A 16,591-nucleotide genomic window follows, 5' to 3' on the forward strand; every position below is an offset into this window, starting at 1 on the left:
CATTTCATTTTCATAATTTATTTGCAGTTGGTTTTCATTTTTTTTTTTTCATTTTCATTATTTATTTGTGATTTTTGAATTATTTAGCCTTATATTCGGCAGTTTTGCCAGAACTTGTCACAGTGAATTAAAACTTAAAAAAAATTCTGCTAACAAGCATGTGGCATACTACATAAAATACAGCACGGAAATGAACAGTTCCTCTTTAGTAGCATTATTGGCCAGTCCAGTAGTATATTTATCAGAAGTCTTCGCAAACCCACATCTGTGGCAAGTAGTAGCCCTTCTTGGATGTTGACCACTAATATGGCCAAACCACTATAAGCAAAACACATGTGACCAATAACAATCACAAGGTATAAGGAAAAGGTCATCCTGCAGCTGCAGTGACTCTGTGACAGAGAATACAGAACTTTTTTTGCTGATATATATATATACTGTCCCCTCTGCTGCCCTTCCTGTCTGTGTGCAGCGGCAGGTTACGCAGGTAGGCGTACGCAGTTCCTTTACACAAGGAGGATGAAATCACTCCGAGACTAAACGCATCCTTGCCGGTCACATGACCATGTGCCAGTCACATGATCAAAGGTTTAGTTCCAAGATCACACAGAGAGGCTGCAGGGCTGGAGCTGTAGATGTGACACATGTCGCGGCTGCCTGTGCCTGATATTTGCTAGTCTGATCCATGCAGCGATTTGCATGCGGGGAGGGGGAAGGGAGATCAGCTGGAGTGAGCCGACTGGCTGCAAGTAGCAGTGACACCCCCCTGTTTTGCTGCTTATCGAATGCTTTTCCCAGCAGTTAGCAGCGTGTAACATGTTCACTAGAGTCAAATCTGCCGTGGTCAATTTCATGGGAGGCATCATGGCTGGCAACTCTGCCTTGGAACATGCCAACGGCTCTGATTTGCCTGTCAGGTTTCCATACACCAGACCTGATTTCCTTGGTCTGTCGCACGATGAGATTGAGTGCTCGGCCGATCACATCGCTAGACCCATCCTCATCCTAAAGGAGACACAGAGGTTACCATGGAGCACCGGCTATGCGGAGTGAGTACTGTGCACCATCATCTCCCCCCCCCCTCTTTAATATCTCTAGCATTCTTCCCAAGGTCACAGAATAATAGTGTCTGAGCCTCTACTTCCTCCAGCTCTTATCGAACTACAACTCCCAGCATGCCCCGTCATGCTGCACTTAGGGAAAATTGACAGCTACGTCTTAACAATAGCTACAAGGATTATAGACTAGAAATGCAGTCTGCTAGTTGTACTGTCACAGGGCCTATGTATTGTGGCCATTTATAAAGGAAAGAAGAAAATACAACGTTGTCTTATGTTGTTTTTTTGCTTTATTTTATAGGCAAACGTGCATCCTGTTAAGAATAACCTTTAGCGGGTAATTGGGTACTTCTTGGTTAAGTTCATCCTGCATTATTGTCACTTTAATTTGGGGTAGCTGACATTATAAACATGTTTACTCTTGGTGTTCTCCAAAGGGTTGGTTGGTGGGCTTTCAGGAGAAGGTTCTGTTCTTAAAGGGGAAAAGTCAAGAAGGAGACCTTTTACTGTGTTGTTTTTGGGCAAAGATAAATGTTTTGGATTTGAAACAAATTATTTGGCTAATTACTAGAAAGCGGACAGTGGGGCTGATTTACTAACAGGTGCTAAATTGCATCCGTGCAGTTACCCATTGCAACCAATCAGCACATGGCTGCAAGTTAGAAAATGTAAGCAAAGATCTGATTGGTATGTTTGAGTAGCTGCACTGGTGCAATATGGCACCTGTGCGAATAAATACGCCCCTATAAATGGATGACAGGCAGAGCAAGGTAATTTCAAAGCACAGTATGATAGTAGAAATAGCGCATTTCTGTGCATTTGGTGCAAGAGCAGTGATGAGCCAGCTGGTACCGTCAACTTAATGTGCATTCATCTTTTGGAATATAAACCTGGGCCTCTATTTCCAGTAGAAGGGGAGCATGCAGTAAACACAGCAGATGTCAAATGGAATCATATAGAGCCATGCACACACACCATTACTATTGTCATGTGCAGCTCAGTGATTGAGAGCCCAGGAAGGCTTATTATTGGCTGCTCGCTACTGTCCATCCTCCCCTTCTATCTGCGCTGCAGGCCATGTGTAAGCCCAGGAATGGAAATGAATGACAGACCTTTGCATGTTTATATCTACATATATAAGGGACCTACTCCTACTCCCATGTGAGAGAAGACCATGTATTGCAAATGCACCAACATAACATACTACTCCAAGCATCCCTACCAGACTGTTATAGTAGAGTTATATGTTGCCCATTTGAGACAGGTTTGAGCATACGCTAGCACATCAAATTAATTCCATTATATTTTGGCTATTTGTACTCATGCGTTCAGATTTTCATTTTATTGTAGTCCTGTTTAACTGCCTTATTTAAAACACAACATGCTGCATATTTTTTAAAACAATAGAGAGAGATGTTTTGAAGTCACAAAAACCTACTTAGTTGCCTTTAAAAAACCACATAAAAGCAATACATGCAGTTTTACAAACTTGGCACGTGTGTTTTAAAGGAACAGTTCAGAGTGAAAATAAAAAGTTGGTAAATATATAGGCTGTGCAAAATAAAAAATGTTTCTAATATAGTTAGTTAGCCAAAAATCTAATCTATAAAGCTGGAGTGAACAGATGTCTAATAAAACAGCCAGAATCCAACTTCCTGCTTTTCAGCTCTATAACTCTGAGTTAGTCAGCGACTTGAAGGGGGGCCACATGGTACATTTCTGTTCAGTGAGTTTGCAATTGATCCTCAGCATTCAGCTCAGATTCAAAAGCAACAGATATGACCCATGTGCCCCCCCCCTCAAGTTTCTGATTGGTTACTGCCTGGTAACTGCCAGGGTAACAGTCAGTGTAAACCAAGAGAGCTGAAAAGCAGGAAGTCTGACTGACATATTATACATCAAATGACTCCAGCCTTTATACATTACATTTTTGGCTAACTAACTATATTAGAAACATTTTTTATTTTGCACAGCCTATCTATTTACCTAGTTTTTATTTTTACACTGAACAATTCCTTTAAAGGAGAAGGAAAGGCTTGGTGCACGCAAATGTTAGGCACCCCCAAGTCATTGACTTACTTGAAACACCAGGTCAGTGCTCCTATCAGCAGAAAACTGCACTGGCCTGGAGTTATACCACTGAGCACCACAGATCAATCCACTATCCGTCTTCTTCTTTCTTTAAATTTCCCGGGGCAAACGCATGCGCAGTTGAACAAAATAGCCAACTTTTTAGTTAAAGTTCAGCCTCTCGTTCTACTACGCATGCGCAGTCGCACTAAGAAGGAAGAAGATGGAAGAAGATCGCTCAGTGGTGCTCACTGGTATAACCCCGCGCCGGTGCAGTTTTCTGATGATAGGAGCATCAGCCTGGGGTTTCAGGTAAGTCAGTACAATCACTTGGGGTGCCTAACAAGTGCACCAAGCCTTAAATTCTCCTTTAAACTCAAAAAATGCCCATATGTAAGAGCCCTAAAGGTGCTCAAATGGCCAGATTTTTGTTACACGTGTGTGCTTCAATGCAAATTTATGCAACGCTTGCCATGGCTATTTTTTTTTTTTTCGTTGCATATTTCTGAACACCAACACTGTGCTGCACAATAGAAGCATGTATACAGCATGGGTGGGTCTATAAAAGAAGTAGGGAAGTCTGGTTTGGGTGGGCGCAGGTCACTCACTCAGGTCCTGGTCAGGATTTTCTCGACCCACACATCACTAGTGGGAAAGATCTAGCAGCCAGGCACATAAGGTTAGGCTGGCCATAGTCACTAAGATATAGTGGTACAAAACTTCAGACTATGTAAGGAGTCTGAATAATCTAATGATTTTTCTTACCATGGCAATTGGCCTTTAGTCGATTGGACAGGTTAAAAGATTTCTGTCAGCTAAAGATAATATCTCTGCATGTATTGCCTATCTGACGATATTAGTGACCATGACCAATAGTCCTTTATTGTCCAATTAGGATAGGAAGGAGGGATTTGTGGTTTTAAAGGTGTGTTTACACTTTATTCTGTATCCTGACAAAGGGACGGTGGTACCCCCCCCTGAAACATTAATACATTGGTGATACAATAAATGGGGTAAGCTCCGCAACTGCATTTAAAGAGTGTGTGTGGCTTTGTATATTTTGTGCACGAGTACCAGGACCAAGCCAGGTCAATGAAAAGCCTGCACCACCAGTGCAGTGTGTGTTAATGAACAGGTGTGCGGTTGATTATTTACATTCTAACTTACTGTGGCCAGGAGTACTTTTCTTTGCTGTGCCACCATACTCTTCTAGTGCCCCAACATCCTATACACTTATGCATGTGTAATACAGACATTTATTAAAGGGATTGTTCATCTTCCAAACACTTTTTTTCCGTTTAGTTGTATTCAGATTGTTCCCCAGAAATAAATACTTTTTCAATTACTTTCCATTATTTATTTTTTTACTGTTTTTCCAAAATCTAAGTTTAAAGTTGAATGTTCCTGTCTCTGGTGTTTAGCTACTTTTGTGGCTACAAAATGCCACAAAAAATACCTTGCCATAGATAAAATTGAGAATTGCCTCTGCTAAAACACTCTCTTAGCAAAGCCTATTATCACTATTGTCTATTTTGTAGTCGTGACAAGAAGCTCTGTGTAAAAATGCAGGAAAGTTTCAATCACTGACATTAGGCACCCGAGTGATTGTAATCACTTATCTGATGCCTCATGTTGGTGCTCCTGTTAGCAAAAACTGCACCTGCCTGGGGTACTTCTGTGCAAGCATCCTCTTCCTGATTATTTTTTCTATGTGTGGGTGCACATGTGCAGTAGAGCTGTCGAACTTCAACAGAAAAGCCTTTTTTTTTCACTCTACTGCTTATGCATCAGCCCTGGAAGAAAATGATCGCACAGAGGTACCCTGAGCCGGCACCGCTTTCTGCTAACAGGAGCACTACTTCAGGTAAGTGATTGAAGCTTTCCTTCTCCCTAAGGTAAGGTAAGGTATTTAAAACAGCTAAATATTTTTAAAACTGAACCAAATTAAAAAGGGATTATAAAAATAGTTCCCCTTTTAATTCTCCCTGTCTGAAGGCCAGCTTCTAGATTTTCACATTTATATAATCCACTATTAATTAATAGGATACAGAATTCTATAGTGAGTATCAACAATTGGCCGTTAGAGTACTCGCCGCAAACTCTATCTTTACAAGTAAATTGAGTATTTTTGTTGCATGTTTTTTTTAATACTAATAAGGTAGCAACTTTGCCCACATTGCCCAAAATATACAATGTAACAGTTTCAACTCTGTGGTGCACATTAGCATATGCCTTTACTTTACCTGCTTGCATTTTTCTCCCTACACACTTTTTGTATCCCTCCCTTTCTTGCATCAATGTTGCCCTGTCTTAGGTGGATGAAAACAAGCTGGCTTTGATTTGCTGCAGTTGATAATAATAAATAATGTTTTTCTGGAAAAAAGTTCTGTTTAAAAGTGTAATGTAACATTTTTGCTTATATCTGTTTCGAAATGAAGAAATGGAAGTTAGAAATTCTTAAAAAAATCTTCAACCTTGATTCACAGTTTTAGGATATTTTATACAGGTGTGAGACATGTTATCCAGAATGCACTGGATCTGGGGTATTCTGGATAAGGGGTTTTTCCATAATTTGGAACTTGATAGCTTCAGTCTGTTAATAATCATTTAAACATTACATAAAACCAATAGGATTGTTTTCCCACTTAGTTAGGATCAAGTACATGGTACCATTTTATTATACACAAAAAAAGGAAGTACAGGTATGGCATCTGTTATCCGGAAACCCATTATCCAGAAAGTTCCGAATTACGGAAAGGCCATCTTCCATAGACTACATTATAATCAAATAATCTAAATTTTAAAAAATGATTTCCTTTTTCTCTGTAATAATAAAACAGCACCTTGTACTTGATCCCAACTAAGATATAATTAATCCTTATTGGATTCAAAACCAGCCTATTGGGTGTATTTAATGTTTACATGATTTTCTAGTAGACTTAAGGTGGGAAGATCCAAATTACGGAAAGACCCGTTATCCGGAAAGCCCCAGGTCCCGAGCATTCTGGATAATAGGTCCCATACCTGTATAGGTTTTTTAAAATTGGAGTCTATGGAAGATGGCCTTCCTTAAATTCAGAGCTTTCTGCATAACAGGTTTCAGGTTAAGTGTTGCATGTTTTAGAAAGTATGCAAAGTGCCTGAGCATTCAGTTTCAACAGTGGAAGCATTAAACAGGTAAAGGATCCGTTATAGATCCTTTACCTGTTTAATGCTTCCACTGCTGAAAGTGGATGCTCAGGCACTTCACATACTTTCTAAAACATGCAACACTTACCGTAACATATTTCACTTCTGGCTCAGGTTGTGAAATGTCTCTGAATTGCATAACTTGTTGGGTTTTCATACATATTCTTAACCGCTTACTGAATGTTATTGGTTTGCAGCATGGAAATCATTAAACAAGTAACTTGTCTATAAATTGAAAAGGTTGCAGTGAATGACTAAGCTAGGTACTGTATATTGTTGTATTCTAAAATATCCAGTTTTTGAAAGCTTATATATTAGGAGACATTAGGGGGCAGATTTATTAAAGGGGAACTATCGCGAAAATGAAAATTTAATATACCGTAAGCTTCCTTATACTAAAATAAGAAATTTTCTAAATATAATCAATCAAAATTTCTGTACTATTTCTGAAATCATCCAGTTTATCTTCACTATTCCTTTCTCGGCATCTGTTTGGCCTAATTCTGTCTTCATTCAGGAGTTGTGTGTCAGATGAATGATCCAATATATCTTATAGGGGAGCTCCTATTGCCCAGAAGATGTATTAGAGCTCATTCTATTAAAATAAGCAGAAATTCTGTCTCTCTACATGCAAAATGCAGTTATTTTGTTAGATTTTGTTCATACTGGAATCTGTTATTTGAGTGAGCTCGGAAAGGAAGCCCCCCCTATAAGATATATTGGATCATTCATCTGACACCCAACTGCTGCATGAAGACAGAATGAAGAGAAACAGATGCTGAAAGAGGAATAGTGAATATAAACTTGATTATTTCAGAAACAATGCAGAATTTTAATTGATTATATTTAGAAAGTTTCTTACTTCAGTATGAGGAAGCTTATATCAAATTTTCATTTTCGCAATATTAATGGTCAAATTTAAAATTAGGGATGCACTGAATCCTTCACGAAGGATTCAGCTGAATAATGAACCGAATCTGAACCTTAATTTGCATATGCAAATTACGGGTGGGAAGGGGAAAACATCTTTTACTTCCTTGTTTTGGGACAAAAAGTCATCTGATTTCCCTCCCCATTCTTAATTTGCATATGCAAATTAGGATTCAGATTCGGTTAGTCTGGGCAGAAGGATTCGGCCGAATCCGAATCCTGCTGAAAAAGGCAGAATCCTGGCCGAATACCGATCCGAATCCTGGATTCGGTACATCCCTATTTAAAATTCTAATTGGAATTTCCAAATTTTGGTCAAAACGCTCAAATTCGACTAGTGAATTATCGAAACCCTGCTGCTACTTGCCTTGTGTGCCAGTGTCTTTTTGGACAGTTTGCTGAGGGGGGTGCCGATCCCTCCGACACCGTGCACCAGGCGCTGAATTTCTGAAGGCCAGGGTTGTGCGAGCGGGCTACATCATCTTGCACTAGAGAGATGGCCACATATGGCCCCTCGTGCGGTACCCATCCATTTGGCCCGTAAGTTAATTGGTCAGATACTGTATTGATGGTTATGCTTGCATTGTCCTCTTCCTGCATCCTAATGGATGCCAAGCAGTTTTAAACATTGAATATGCATGTACCTATTTGTATGATTATATTAGATCTAGGCAGTTTTCGGTAAGTAGATCCAGTTCTTATAGTACATAAGTTAAAACTGATGTAAAGTTGTTTCCTTTGCATTTTTGATCTGACAACTAAGAAATTAATAAACATTAATCCATTCATGTTTCTGGACTTAGTTTACAATGTGATGGAACCCTGTGTACGACAATCAGTATAATCTTGTTAGGTGCCCTGCAGTAATGTAAACATGGATTTTGGCTCACAGATCATTGTGGCTAAAATTTTAGTCACAGAGAATGAAAGAACTACTGTTTTTTTGTGAGAGCAATCATCTTTTTATGTAATACCCTATAGCAGTGATCCCCAACCTGTGGCTCATGAGCAACATGTTGCTCTCCAACCCCGAGTGGCCTCAAAACAGGTGCTTATTTTTTTAATTTCAACCTTGGAAGCAAGTTTTGGTTGTATAAAACCAGATGTACTGCTGAACAGAGCCTCCTGAATGCTGCCAGTCCACTTATGGGTTAACAAATAGCCAATTACAGCCTGTATTTTGCACCCATGGCAATATTTTTCATGCTTGTTTTGCTTCCGAACTCTTTTAGAATTGAATGTTGCTCACTTGTAAAAAAGGATGGGGATCCCTGCCCTATAGGCTAAAGCCCCCACTGGGTTTTAAAGCACAACTTTAGAGGTAATACAGAGAAAATTGATATTTTAGGAATTCAATTTGGTTTTCTTCCCAGGATTCCTTCTGTTTTTCATACACGTGAGGAGAGAGTATTTTAAGATAAGAGGAAGGAAGAAGGCCTACCCATTTCACATGCACGCTTTCTGTCTTCTTCTCAAAGATCAAGTCAGTCCCTTAAATAAGAGCATAGGATGTGCAATTTTAAGGTCTATGGCGAACAATTGCTTGCAACTGCTCTTCCATTGACTTTAATGATAGTCCCCTGGACCCTGAGAGTGCACTTGCAGAGCATCAACAGCGCACAGCCCCCCCCATCTTGTCAACCGGCCATCAAATCGATAACTTACCTTCCGAACCAGGACCACGGTGCTGGAAGTGACATCATCATGAACCAGGCGTGATGTCATTCCGGAGCCCACTCAGATTCCTAAGGGGAATAAATTTGCCATATCCCCAGGGTAGGATGGAAGGGATCAGTCCCACACCTTAGTTACTCAGGTGGGTTACCCATGGACTGCCTGCACCGACCACTTAGATAAAACCGGCGGGTATCTGACCCGATGCAGAACTCTACAACAAACATATTAGAGTTGCAGATGAAAATTGGTGTAATGATGGCTAAAATATCCATGTTTATCCTTTTTGATTGTTATTTATGTAATGTCACATCATATTTATTGTGAGGATTTCATTTTGTCTGTAAAGTTAATTTGAATATGCAAAGTCCAGTACCATGGGCTCAAAAATGCCAGGAATTCACATAAAAGTTGAGGATTTTGGGGAGAGACCAGAGTTTGGTCTAATTTGTACTTGATTTGATTATTCAAATACCAGGAGGTATGTCTTTAAGTACCATAGAACATAGAATCTTTATTCACTGAAGATTCAAAGGTAAAGGCCTCTATTATCCAGCAGTTCCTTTCGGGGGAAACACATTTTTGACGATAGGTGCCTTTAAACCAGTACAATAATTTGGTAGAATATTGGATTTCAACTGATGAAACCGTGGAAACATATGAAGTGCTCTAAATTTACAGTCTCCAAACTCCAACTTTTATTTTTTGAAGTGTCTGAAAGTGAAACAAATGGTATTTTTATATTTTAATGAAAATATCTAAAAGTTTCTGCAGATCTTAATCTATATTTATTTTCATGTTTATTTTCTGGATTCCACAGAGCGAACATCAAATGCTTAACTGCCTTCTGGCTTATTTTTCGGATTCATGCCTTGTTAAAATGCTTTTGATATGCAAACACTTTTCAAGCAAAGTTAAAATTCTACCATACATTTAACTTTCTCTACCCACTCCTATGCAGTTTGTGGCAGCTGTGCACCTTTATCATCCTACAGAAATCCACTGATATCTGAGAGGCCCAAGTATTCCCTTTCTTCACTAGCTTTTGCAAAAAAATAATTACAAAATAATATACATTATATTACACCCCACCTCTCCAGAGGGCTATCACTTTATTATTGAATCAGTATTATAAAAACAGGGAAGTGACTTAAGAAAGGAAAATGCAATGGACCCTACTGAAAGGCTGCCTTGTGCCTCGTTCATGTGACATGGTACAGTATATCCGAATGAATTTAGTGATTCAATCTCTGTAAACATCTCAGAATAAGGATGTAGCTTGATGTTGGTTCTGTGGTTTCTTTGCAGTTTACCTTAGGCTGTTTGCATCAGTGAGAGAGAGGAACAAATATAGCAGTTTTCTGCAAATGCACTAGAATGTGGTTCAGTAGTTGTCTATGCAGCTAATTAGTCTTGAGAAAAATAACAGTACAAAGTGCTGCAGTGTGCCAGGCCTTGTGTATTTTGTTTTAAGAATAGAAAGCCTTTTTAGAATGTTTGCAAAGCCAATGCCTTTAAAATGACTTAACTAAAATAAATAAGCAGGTTTTTGGAAAAGGTCAAATATAATAATTTAGTGTTCCTGACAGAACTATATATGTGGCTAGCTTTACACAATTTCTTATTGGTATTGGATTTCCATACTATTAGTGCTGTGATAGTTTTGGGGCAGCTGCTTTATTCCTTTGTAGCCCAGTATAGCAGTGAAGGCACCCTATGCAATATGTTATCTGATGGTATCTTGTGCTCAGGCAATTACTCTCAGCCATCTCTGCAGTGATCCTCTCTGTTTGTAAAAGAAGAATATTGAAAAAATGCTTGGGACAACACTTTTCAGTAGAGGTTTGAAGGGGAAGTCATTTCACACTTGGGGGTGCCAAATGTTAGGCTCCCCAAGTGAATGTATTTACCTGAAACCTGCACTGGCCTGGGGTTATTCCAGTAAGCACCATCTTCCGGCTTCTTCTTGCTTCTCGCGGCTGCGAGTGAAAAGCCGAACTTTAACTAAAAAAATGGCTATTTCATTCTATTGCGAATGTGTCTGTCCCAGGAAATTTGCAAAAAGAAGAAGACAGAAAAGGATCGCTCCGTGGTGCTCACTGGAAAAACCCTGGGCCGGTGCAGTTTTCTGCTGATAGGAGCACCGGCCCGGGGTTTCAGGTAAGTAATAGGGATGGGCGAATTTCATTCTATTGCGAATGTGTCTGTCCCAGGAAATTTGCAGAAAGAAGAAGACAGAAAAGGATCGCTCCGTGGTGCTCACTGGAAAAACCCTGGGCCGGTGCAGTTTTCTGCTGATAGGAGCACCGGCCCGGGGTTTCAGGTAAGTAATAGGGATGGGCGAATTTCATTCTATTGCGAATGTGTCTGTCCCAGGAAATTTGCAGAAAGAAGACAGAAAAGGATCGCTCCGTGGTGCTCACTGGAAAAACCCTGGGCCGGTGCAGTTTTCTGCTGATAGGAGCACCGGCCCGGGGTTTCAGGTAAGTAATAGGGATGGGCGAATTTGACCCATTTAGTTTCGCCAAAAATTCGCCACCGGCGAAATGTCGCCAACGCCCATTAAAGTCTATGGGCGTCAAAAATATTTGTCGCACGATGCCATACAAGTATACGGGCATCATTTCCGCGGCAAAACAAGGCGAAAAAATTCGCACATCCCTAGTAAGTAATTACATTCACTTGGGGTCGCCTAACATTTGGCACGCCAAAGTGTGAAACGACTTTCCTTCTCCTTTAATAGTATGCCAGGCATATTTGCCCTTTATACAGTGGTCTGTTTACCAAGCCTAAATTCTGCATCCATTACTAGTACATGCTTTCTTTAAATGGTAGAACCCTGTCTTTAACTGGTGGGCAATTGATCTCCAGAGCAGAGCACTGCCCACAAATAGCATCAAGTAGATTTCATTATTTAGTTCTTCCTATTGTCCTGTTTTTCAGAATGCAATGTATTTAAATTATAGTGTTGCTGCAGTGGAAGGTTTTGCTGATAAAGTTTTACAAAATATATTTGTTAAATAGCACATTGGTCAACCAACCATCTGATTCCCTGCTCACATTGGTAAAGCCTGGATACCACTGCCCTAAAGGGATGACATTTTTTAACATGATTTTTTCAGTGCTGCATAGGCCTAAATTTGTGGACGAAACTCACTAAGAATCCCTTTGGAAATTCAAGTTGTTATGCCCTTATATGAAGCAGGAAAAAAGGGGTTTCCCCCTTATGGAATGTTATAAAAGCCTAATTGTGGTGCTCCTTAGTGACTGTGGCCTAGTAATCCTTTTAAGTTTAAAGAAAAGCTAATGCACCTAAATACCTAAATACAGTTCTAAATATCCCATAGGAATGAATAGAGTGTGGTTGAGTTTCTATTTATTAAGCTCTAAACTCACATTTTGATAAATCTGCCCCATATTGTCAGCATCACTCTCAATGTTAAGTGTGCCTTAAACTCCAATAGGTGGCCTTGATTTGCCATTAAATGGGTAATGCCAATGATCATCCGGACCGAAACATTGATCCTTGCAATGTGATTTTAAACTTTTGATAATAGATTAATATTTTTTAAAGTTCCAGTGTGCGCTGCTTACTACCCTGGATATGTGATTATTCGAGATTGCAGCAGCACCCAGTCAATATTAAGCTAAAGGAGTGTGAGAGACCCTTTTGGTTCTATATATATCTACATGTAGGTACAGTTTCTTTGAAATTCCCCATTTAATTTAATGATAATATGTTTACATCCTGCTGTATTTCCTTAATTATTGGTTAGATCAGGAGTGCCCATACTTTACTAATGCGAGTTTTACTTTTAGTGATGTTGTCCTATTATGGTCTATATCCATAATAGCATTGTTAGCATTCTGTTCCATGGAAAATATTACTGAAATATTACTGAAATATTGATTTATAAGAAATTACATGTTGCTATAGTTACAAAAACAACTATTTAATCAGTAACCTTAACATATTAAATATAAGAGTAATTTAGTGAAGCTGTTTGTTGACAGTGTGTTAAGATCTACTGATCACCAGCTAATGGACTAGTAGATCCCGATCTACGTTTTGGGCACCCCTGGGTTAAATCATGGTGTCAAGCATATTTCTTGTAGACCACCTCAGGCCATCCTGAAGAACTGAACAAGGGGCTGGTGACGACTGGAGGTTAGGAGTGATGTATATAAGGATTAGATTGTGTGAGTGGCATGTTGAGAAAATCCCCAGGCTGTGGTTGCTACGGCAACTGAGCAGGCTGGACAGTTTCACGGCTTTTCTATGTATTCAATTTAATATGAAATATGAGTTTTTGTGATTGTATTAGCCTGAATGTTATTACTCCTTCTTGTTATAACAGGATTGAATAACAGCACCATGAAATAATTGAAGATGTTGCAGGCCAAGATATAATTTCTATTCTTGAGAAGGTACACTCTTGCACTGGAGTCATGCACCCTTTAATAGCATGTGCACACAGTTTCAAAGATATAGCTTGGTGTATGAGCATCCACATAGTAGTACAGTTCTGCAAGCAAACTTAAGTTGCCCATGAGCTTTACTACATGAAGTTTAACCTCTTGCATCAGCTGAATGATAATTCCTTTTTAATTGCTCACACAAATTCTTGCACTGCTGGCACTGTTCTGGGGTTAGTAGATTGAGATATTATCTCAAATGCTTATGTTATGTACACACAGGTGTTTGGAGCACTGTTTAAACTATGCTGTGCTCTGCAGGCCTTGATATTTTTGTCAAGCTACATTTCCCATTGAAACTATTGGAAATAAAGTAAGCTGAAAAAACTGTGTTCCACACATGGCTTTACATGACAGGCCTACAGTAGCTGCAGTATGCGTCCGCCACAGCTAATACAGGCTTCCATATACATAATTTCTATAAAGTTCATGTTCAGCTATTTTGTGTTGCAGGTGAACCTACTGTTATCCTTCGCATGTACACACTGTCTGTTTTGCTTCAGAGGCTGGAATATGCTGTATGCAAAGCAAATAACAGATAAGCTTTCTAGAACACAATGTTTTGAAGGGATTATGTCTTAATTTTTCTGGTGTTGTTTTTATTATTCTGTGTACTTTGCAAATAATTCATTCTACCATTTCAAATGATATTCTTTAACCAATAAATGTTATTTCAGTTGTAATATTGATGTACAGGCAGCCATCTCGGGTCATTGTACCTAATCCTGTTCTTTTAGAAAGAGCCTGCACTTCACAATGCAACTGCTTTAAGATTCTCCTACTCAATGTAACTGGAGTAGTCATGGCCAGACTTGGGTGTTTTACTATTGAGTACTATTCTCATAGCTACCACTAGGGGCATGGGAGCATTTTAGCAATGCAGGAGCGGTTATATGTTTAACTTCCCATTGTTCTGCTGGTAGGCTGTTGTGGGGGGCACTGCAGGGCAGTGATATCACTCCAACTTGCAGCAGTAAGATTGAGATTTATGAGCTTCCCTGGGGCTGGAATTGCTATGTATGGTGAACAATGTCTGGTGACATGTAAGGCAGTTCTGTTTTGTTTTACTTTGCAGCAGTATTTTACTATTTAGGATCAAAATATACATTTTACAGTGATAACTGGAATTTTGTAAATATGATTTTTTCTATTTCTAACATTCTAATGCAAGTGTGCTTTCTTAGGGCACTTATTATAAGTAACCTATCAATGTCAAATGCAGGGTCATTGTGCCTGAGTGAATTCTGGCTTAAGTGTAAAAGAACAAATAGTAACTAATGAGCCTAGCCTTTAGATAAAACCAAAAAATGTCCTTGAATAAATAGGATACATTGCTGGTGAAGGCATGGGATTTCTTATCTGAATCTATTACTGGTATGGGACCTGTTATCCAGAGGGCTCAGGACCTGGAAAACGGATTTCTAGATAGAGGGTCCTATACCTGTATCTGGAATACTTGAGACCTGTTATAAAATGTTCTTTTTATCATTTGAAGCACCTTTACTTAAGGCAGCAAAGAACGTATAAACATTAAAATTGATTTATGCAGCTTAAAGTGGCCATGCATTGAAAGATTTGCTCATTTGGAGAGGTCTCAAACGAGAGGATTTCTTCCAGATATGCCCACATTAAATTGGACAATATAGTTTGGCCCAGGGGTCAAGTGATCAGATCACTATGGCAGGGTTACAAGCCACAAGGATAGATTCTCACACCTGCCCAATCGACATGTTTATGTATATTTTTGGCCAGATATTGGTCAGTTAGGCCTGTCTGAGGCCCCATACACAGGCTGATAAGTCTCTGACTTCACCTTTAGTTATTATCAAGTGCAAAGTACTATATTATTATTACAGAGGAAGAAGAATTCAACCGTACAACAAGAAGTGCTTGCTTAAATGGGATTGGATAATGGGTGTCCAGATAATAGGCCTCAAACTGGTACCAATTAATGGCCATTGAAGCCTCCAGTATGTAACCTACAAAACTGTGTGTATTACATGACATATCTTGATATCATTGCACTTTGATTTGTGTCTCTTGAAAAAGCAACTGGCAAACTGGCTGTGGTCAAGTAAACATTTATAGATTTGCAGTTTGCACTGCATTGTATTGGCAAATAAAACACAGAAGTGAGTAATAATTTATATGCTGTATAATATAACATATATATTATGCAAAATGAGCCCTTAAGCCCTAAAGAATCCTACTGCATATAAGTAACCAAATACTACAACTAGTTTTACAACTGCAGAATCATTTGCCACACATCGATGTGTGAAAAACGGTGTAAAAATGGCGTCATTTTCTTTTTCTTTGAGCGGCTTCTGCTGGAAGTTTACCTAGGAAAATTATACATCTTTTTTTTTTTTCAGGAGAATCTGACCTTTCTAAATCTGTCAGAATAAAAAATACATGGTACCCATGTCTTTCCACTCCTAATTACCAAACATCAAAGCTATTCTGAACGTAGCCATTTTTATAAAAATGTTTGAAAATTCAAAAAAATCACCTCGAAAGGTTCACTTTGCAAGTTCGTATCTCCCACAAAGCATTAGGTACCAAGAAAAAACATACTAAATATGAAGAGGAAATATGCCAGAGGTCCACTGAACAGTTTGATGCCCATTGTGCATGGAATTACCAAATTATTCAGCGCTTAGAGACCTTTAAAGGAACAGCAACATCAAAAAATAAAAGTGTTTTAAAGTAATGAAAATATAATGCAGTGTTGCCCTGCACTGGTAAAACTGCTGTGTTTGCTTCAGAAACACTACTATTGTTTATATAAATAAGCTGCTGTGTAGCAATGGGGGCAGCCATTCAAAGGAGAAAAGACTCAGATTACACAGCAGATAGCAAATAAGCTCTGTCTGTCTAATGGTGTTATCTGTTATCCAGTAGTTAACCTGTGCTATATAGCCGTTTTTCAATTTCCGCCATTGATCTACAGCAGCTTGTTTATATGTGTTTCTGAAGCAACCAGATCAGTTTTACCAGTGCAGGGCAACAGTACATGATATTTTCATTACTTTAAAACACTTACATTTTATGGTGTTACTGTTCCTTTAAGGTCACAGATGTCACTTCAACTACTAAAAAATGAATACATATATTTTTGGAAAGTACACATTCAGATGAATCCAAAATGGCAACCAGGTCTTTATACTCCATACTACTGAGTCACAATGCTT

At 39.0% G+C, this 16,591-nt stretch overlaps 1 protein-coding gene across 2 annotated transcripts in view; it reads left to right on the top strand.

Moving 5' to 3' along the window:
- Positions 1-473: 473 nt before the first annotated feature.
- Positions 474-16,591, top strand: part of ppm1h.L (protein phosphatase, Mg2+/Mn2+ dependent 1H L homeolog) — a 96,851-nt gene continuing 80,733 nt past the window's right edge. The window contains exon 1 of one of the 2 annotated variants that reach the window (XM_041586282.1): positions 474-1,049. In XM_041586282.1, the coding sequence (XP_041442216.1) occupies positions 817-1,049 (233 nt within the window). In that variant the 5' untranslated portion in view covers positions 474-816. The remainder of the gene's footprint in view (positions 1,050-16,591) is intronic. The other variant, XM_018252367.2, reaches the window with a different exon arrangement.

This window comes from Xenopus laevis, chromosome 3L (genome assembly GCF_017654675.1).
Source record: "Xenopus laevis strain J_2021 chromosome 3L, Xenopus_laevis_v10.1, whole genome shotgun sequence".
In the NCBI taxonomy this organism is placed as follows: domain Eukaryota; kingdom Metazoa; phylum Chordata; class Amphibia; order Anura; family Pipidae; genus Xenopus; species Xenopus laevis.